The 7,488-nt window shown below is 34.7% G+C and overlaps 1 protein-coding gene across 1 annotated transcript in view; it reads right to left on the bottom strand.

Annotated features, from left to right (window-relative positions):
• The window catches only part of LOC106874868 (uncharacterized), a 16,891-nt gene extending 9,544 nt beyond the window's left edge, over positions 1–7,347 (bottom strand). Inside the window, exons 1-5 of the mRNA XM_014922765.2 lie at positions 6,559–7,347; positions 3,863–3,984; positions 2,272–2,650; positions 1,761–2,184; positions 720–999 (exon numbers count right to left, since the gene is read on the bottom strand). Coding sequence (XP_014778251.1) covers positions 720–999; positions 1,761–2,184; positions 2,272–2,650; positions 3,863–3,984; positions 6,559–6,759 — 1,406 coding nt within the window. The 5' untranslated portion in view covers positions 6,760–7,347. The remainder of the gene's footprint in view (positions 1–719; positions 1,000–1,760; positions 2,185–2,271; positions 2,651–3,862; positions 3,985–6,558) is intronic.
• Positions 7,348–7,488: the final 141 nt, after the last annotated feature.

Genomic DNA, 7,488 nt, shown 5'->3' with positions numbered 1-7,488 from the left:
CTGGGAGAACTATGATGGAACTGTCTCCTTGTAGCCTTTTGATAGCGAACTTTTCTTCCTTAGTGATGTTTGGTTTGGGAAGTTTCGCTTTCTCCAGTACCTGTCTCACCTTCCACCTTAGTTCATCTCCCTGAGCTTTCGGTATCTTTACCGCTATCTCTTCAATAGGGGCTATTATGTCCAAGTATGGAATGCGCTTGATGGTTGTCACAAAGTTGAGACCTTTGTTCAGTACGGCTTCTTCGGAGTCTTCCAGACGTCGGCTACTTACATTAATCACTGCTTTCACATTTGAATATCCGTCAAATGTAGATAATGTAAATAATGTAAATAATTCCTCATCTCTTAAATATAGAACTGTACTAGGACTTTGTTTCCATGGTGTATAAGTGAATGAGATCACAACCTTTCCCACTGGATAGGATGCTAGTCCATCGCAGAGGTTACTCATCTACATGTAAATGGAAGGGAGTTATGTGAAATGAAGTGTTCTGCTCAAGAACACAAGGCACCACCTATAATGTGTAAAGTTTTCTTCAGTTTTCTTACATTTTTTTTTAAAGTCTGAATTTGTTGTTGTTGTTGTAGTTGTCTTTGAGAATCAAAGCTACAATCTTGTGGTTGTGAGTGTAACAACCTAACTACTAAACCTAGACGGTTTGATGTTAATGAAATTGATAAAAAAAATTAAAAAAAGAAATTGATTGAAAACTACTTACTTTATATTATGTATATTTGGATCTTCGTTATCTTGATGTGAATTATTCAACATTTCATGTGACATCATGTTCCTTGCATTATCTGAAACATCATATTCTGTCTGTTGGCTGTTTTTTCTGGGTGTATCAGGAACGAACTGCTTACTATCAGCACATTGAGAGGTTTGGTCACAGTGAATAAATGAAGTATTGTTAAGGTCAGAAATAAATTTACAATTGTCAGGTGTCTGCCAATTTGAGTTTGTGGTGATATTCTGGTTGGTAAAAGGCATCAGGCAATCTAGATATTGAGCAAAATGTGACAATATAAAAGACAGCAATGAGAAAAATATATGGAGTAAATAAATACTTTACTAAAAGGATCATGAAATTTAGCAAAATATTTATTAGTAGTAGTGTTTATTTTTAATGAAAGTAAATGTTTGTGTAAATCAGTTATGCATAATGTAGATGTCAAATAAGTCAGCACTGAATAAATGCCACCAAAATAGGTGGTGCCAAAAGGTCTGTGTCAAAACAGCTCATATCCCACAGACACAAGATCCCAAATTTGAAGTGAGAGATATAAGCAATTATATCAACTCTGGTGCCACGTAAAAAGCATCCAGTTCAATTTGTGGTTGGCATTAGGAAAGGCATCCAGTTGTAGAAACCAAGCCAAATCAGACTATGGAACTTGGTGTGGGTACTGGCCTTGCCAATTCCTGTCATATTGTCCAAACCTATGCCAGCATGGAAAACAGACATTAAATGATGATGAAGAGGAGAAGGATAATGAGCTCTTGACTGGTTCTTATTTCATCGCCCCCTGCCTCCCGGAAGATGAAAGGTAGTTGATCCAGGAAAAGAACTTAATCAAGGTTAAATGAGGAAAAATCTTAGAGATCTAAAGAAAAAGCACTGAGAGAAATAAAACTGAATGAAAAACATGAAAAAATATTTTGTAAATAAGTTTACCACTTTTTAAGGGAAGTAAATTGTTTATTTGAATCAAAGACTAAGATATATTACAAGAAATATTAAAATAGAATAAATTCAAACCTGGAGGTAGAAGTGGCAATTGCCACAGAGTGACTGGCAGAGTTGGGTTAATATTTGGCATCAAAACTGTGTCATTTGGAATAAAAGTAACAGCTTCACTGCTTTCATTTGGAAATAAATCATTTTCAATGCTTTTAATTTCTGCACAATTCTGAAGGATGTTCAAATTATCGGGATATTCACCATCTATTGGTAAGTTATAAGTATTACAAGCATTTCCGACAGTATCTACATTCTGCTCAGAAACAAAGTGACAAAAATTGTTTTCTTTTGGAATGTCAAAGTTTTGGGTTTGTAAAACAAGATAAGCATTTTCAAATAATATTGAATTTAATTGCTTTGTTTCATGAGAATCTTCTGTGTCTGACTTGATTTTCATTTCTTTATTTTCTAAGCAGTAACCATGTTCTTTATTTTGTTCTATCTCTTTTGAAATAATATCATCTTCTTTATAAATATTTCCAGATTCTTCAACTTTAAACAAACACTGGTCCTGTAGTTTTTTATTAGCCATCTTTATCTGACCAACATTCTCTTCATCAGGATACAACCCAACTTTCTTCATAGAAGTATCTAAAGCATAATGAACATCATCAGTTAATATTTGTGAGGAGCAATTATACTGATGGTAATTTTTCATAATCTTTCCATATTTTAAATTTGATTTTGGTGCTGTTATCTTTTTTCTACGTCTGGTATTGGCAAACCAAGTCTTCACTTGAGATAATATCAAACCACTCTGTTCCACCAATTGTTTTTTTTCATTTTCGTTTGGATAAGGATAATCAGCATGTTTATCAAACCACTGTTTTAATGTTTGACGAGCATGTTCAGGTAAGTTACTTGAAGGCCTCTTACCACTTGGACAAATACTTTTAGGTGGTGGATGTCTAGTCAAAAAAGAACAAAAAAATCAATTAATATTACTGTAGAATTGTCATATGGTGTTTAAAACCACAGGAAGAAATGATAGTTTTTGAAAGACAAAAGGATAAATGATTTCAAATTCCTATATTGTACAATACATCACTTCTCCATTTTATATCGCACAGTAATAACAGATCCTACAGTTGTGTTCTATATTGTGTTACACCATTTTGTAACAAAAAAGACAGAACTGGTAAAGGGCCGCAGAACAATTAGTAGAGTTGGGTTAATATTTGTCATCAAAAACTGTTTCAAGTGGATTGAAAGGAAGAGTTTAACTGTTCCCATTGCGGAAAAAAAAAAGAAGCTTTTATGGTATATTACAATTGCAAAATCACCTCTTAACATTCTGATTTCACATTCCGCCAAGGTCAACTTTGCCTTTCACTTTTTTCAGGATCAATAAAATAAGTACAATAAGTACCAGATGAACACTGGAATAAATATAATCACCTATTTTCCTCCCTTTAAATTGTTGGCAGTGTACCAAAATTTGAAACTATCATCATGTACTACTATCTATATCTATTTATCTGTCTGTTTATGGAAACTGTTGGTTTTGAAAAACCAAAGACCATGGATCTGTGTCTGGAGAATTTTGTGTCAGCTGTTGATAGCAGTGCAGTGTCTACTGTGGTTGCACAGGCTCACACGAGAGTGTCTGCTGTGGCTGCACAGGCTCACATGGGAGTAGCAGTCTTAAAGGCAGTGACTGCATTTGAAGATGCTTTCCACCAGTTCTGCTGTGTTTTCCTCTCTTCAATCCAACCCCTTGCATAGGACATCATTTTATATACTAAATATGTGTGTATATGTATAAATATATATGTGGACTGGTGCATGTGCATACATGGTGCCTTGGTAGTATTATTAGAACATCAGCCAGAATGCCTTATGGTATTCAATCTGACTGTGAGCACTCCAAGTTCAAATCCTTCCATGGTCAATTTTGTGTTTCATTCTTTTGAGGTTGATAACTAAAGTACCAATCCAGTAGTACTGGGGTTGATTATTTTCTCATGTTCTCTCTCGAAGAAATCCACTCCCCAAAACAGCCTATGCCTACCTTGTTTGCATACCTCAGTAAGAATCTGTTACATCTCAGCGAGCAATGACCTGGAGAGATTCAGAAACAAGTATCAAAATGCCAAAAGGAAATAGACAACATAACTTACTTTTTTCTGCTCCTGAAACGCAGAAGCGAGGTTAACGGATAACCTTTTTCTTTTTCTTTTAATTTATAGTGAGCTTTATCCCAAAGTGAAATAAATCTTTCTGGGTTTGTAAATTTTCCATTCTGTAAAAGAAATCATTTCTTAAAAAGTATGCAATAACGACAAACGAAAACTGGCTGAATTCAGAAAGAAGAGACAAAAGAGTTCTCATGCTCTGCTTGTTACTATGGAAATAGGCATGAATGTGGCTTACAATTGGCTAAAATTATCAAATTGCTAATAACTAGTTATTTATTGATTTATAGCGAAAATGATTTTTACATCATTCATTAGCCAATAAAAGTGTATCATTACACTGAATATGAAATCAGTTCGAACAGAATAGATGCTGGCAGCCAAACCGACTAGATCCATGATGCTTTTCCTATCACCAAATCTCACCTATTTCAAACAAGATATTTCCCCATGGCTGGACATGGTTTCACAGGGCGATCTTTCGGTACTGGATCCCATAACTTCCGGTCGTTGTGCACACGCATATTGATTACATTATCGTATAGTATGTTTATGTGTTTAAAGTTTGGGAACTGTATGAATCTGAGGGGAGAAGGTTTGAGTTTAGTGGGCCATTCATTTTTTTTTTTCTATTTAATGTTGTGTTTTCATATTTTCAAGTCATTTAAAAACATAAACACACTATACGATAATGTATTCAGTATGCGTGCGCACAACGACCGGAAGTTACGGGATCTAGTACCGAAAGATCGCCTAGGGGAGATTTAGCTGCTATTTCTAGCAAGTCAAACGACCAAGTACAGACTATTTTGTCAACCCGTACTCTTCTACAGTAATTACAACCTACAATAAAACTCACATCTTAATTTAATAAAATACTGCAAAGCTTTTTCCGACTCTATTCTATACATATACCAATGTTGTGTTTTGATATTTCGTTTAGGCATTGTGAGACGGTGGGACTGAACCCAAGACCACACGGTGGGACTGAACCCAAGACCCGCACGGTGGGACTGAACCCAAGACCACATAGTTGGGAAGCAAGCATCTTAATCACATAGCCACGCCTGCGCCGAGACCAGCAAATTGAAATTGGAAAAATATTTCGCATCAATTCAATTATTTTTCACTCATTTGTTTTTCCATTACGACATACGAAGCACTCCCACACAATTTGAATTGTAAACATTGCAATCGTTCTTAGTCGTTTTACAAAATATTCCCAAATCACGAAGTCAGGACATGACCTAGTAGCAGGGTAGTCTATTTCGCTCCTGCGTAACAACACACTGGTACTGCGTTCCTCTACCCTTTAAAAGCTAGCGGCGGAGGAATACAATACCAGTGTGTTGTTACGCAGGGGTGAAATAGTTCGATTGCTCTGTTGAGTCTTAAAGAATTCGTAGACACAAATTTATTTGCTAGGGGGTGGTCTTTCTGTAGAATAGCGTCGGAAATTATGCGGGACACCAAAAGCCGTAATTTTTATGAATCTGCAAAAAAGGAAGATTTCCCTCTCCTTCCATAATTTTTCAGTTTTGACTCTTTTTCGATTTCTTTTCTTCAGAATTGTTACACGTAATTTTAAGGAATCATAATCTTAGATGTTTAAAATGTCTTTTTTTTTAAATTAGCTTTTATAGATTCGTAATCTACGATACTTAAAACATAGAGATCACAAGAAATTACGGTTTTTAGCAGACTAAATAATTTCCAACTCGATTCTACAAGAATGCTCTCTTGGGCGGTGGGACTAAATTGCCTTTCATGCGTTTTAAAAATCATTAATCGTTAATATTATTTTGTTGTCTCAGTAAGAAAGCAATATGGAAATCACAGGCAATAAATGAAAAAGAATATGCGCCAACATTATTGTTTGGTTAAGGAGTTCTGAGGTTTAGTGTAGGTGTGTGTATACGTGCCTTTGTTTATGTTTTGTCTCTTTATGCCCCGTAATCTAGCAGTTCAACAAATAGATATCGAAAAATTAAATAATGGGTTCAATATGGTCAACTAAACATTTGCGGCAGGTGCCCCTCACCATGGCCGCAGACAAATAAAAGATTGAAACGCAAAAGAATGAGAGAATGTTCTATTTATTTAGGAACGCTAAATACTATTACCATAAGAAGTTGCAATGAGGGACCTTTTTTTTTTTTAATTAGTGAATAAAAACGAATAATGAATTGGACAGGATTCTGAGAAATCGCCATAGGAGGCTCCCAGTTTCTCATTATGTAAAAGAAACGTAAAGCAATTTTTAAATTAATATAAACAAAATGCTTTTTTAAAACCCGAATAAAAACGACTTGATCGTCACAATTTGAAGAGCAATAGGAAGAAATCAGTTTGCAATGTTTAAATTGAGCGAGGAAATTAGAAAAGTGTTGATATTTTAGTTACAAGAAACATACATTGAAAGAAGATGTACGCCATTTTTAAATGAGCGAGCACCTTAGTTTCAAATAAATCGGGAGAATATTATTAATAAAGCTAATTTGCATCGATGTAACTAATGGGCAGGAACAATATCATTATAGTATCAAGCTGATAATGGGAAGTTTTCTATGAGAACGACACTAGAGACATCAACTGATTTCTCCATTTCGTCCCGATTGCCAAAGACATCATTTGAACATTAAAAAAAAATGTTAATGTCATTATAAGCTGATAAGACTTACCTCAATTAGTTCAAAAGCTTCGCAGAATTTTTCTTCGTGAATTCGTAAACTAATAATACAAAATATGAAATCTTCGTCCTCTTTTAGCTCTTCAAATAACAATGGTTTAGACTTGATCAAGTTATCAAGCCAATTTTTGAATTCATCAAATTTCTCCAAGTTGCACAGATACTGAGCGAAGTAGGAAAGTGCGCTGTCCATCACGGAATTTCTGTTCGTTTTTTACCAAACTTCCATCAATAAACGACATTATAAATCTGAATGAATTATTTGAAGGTTTCTTCATTATCACTTTGAAATTCGGCTTCTTTCCATTTCTCTATAGAGCTCAAATATGACTATTTACAATATAAACATACATTCCGCGAATAGAGCTCAACGCCTAAGTGCATATAATAAGCACTTGCACAACGTATCTATATTTCTTATTTGGAAAATGTTACCTTAATCATCTTTAGGTAACACAGTCTGTATCAAACAGGAATTTATTAAACATAAAATAGTATTTAGAGTATACTCAGTGAATATGTCTGTCAGAGTGAATTTGATCTTTCGAAATTTATGTTTTAAAAAAAGACCATAAGCCCAATGACGTTTTTGTTTTTTTTAATTCATTTTGCTAACTACGTTCTCCCGTCCCGCTTTCGTTAATTTTTCCCCTCTGTATCAGTGTGTGTGCGCGCGCGCGTGTGTAGGTACAACTGTTATTTAAACGAACTTATTAGATAGTTGTAGTTAGGTTTGAGAAATAGTTCTATTATGGCAGTAATATAAAGAACTTCTATAGTAGCTTAGCTTTCCTCACGTTTTGCTAAACTTCACAAACATATATGAATGCCAATGCACAACACTCTCGGACCTTGAGTCACTCTTGCACTTCTGCTAAATATTAATAAAAATATACATATACTCAATTTTTCCTGTTTGCAT

This window comes from Octopus bimaculoides, chromosome 11 (assembly GCF_001194135.2).
Source record: "Octopus bimaculoides isolate UCB-OBI-ISO-001 chromosome 11, ASM119413v2, whole genome shotgun sequence".
Taxonomy (NCBI): Eukaryota; Metazoa; Mollusca; class Cephalopoda; order Octopoda; family Octopodidae; genus Octopus; species Octopus bimaculoides.
Note: the sequence above shows the minus strand (reverse complement) of the source record. Positions and strands in the feature narration are given on the sequence as shown.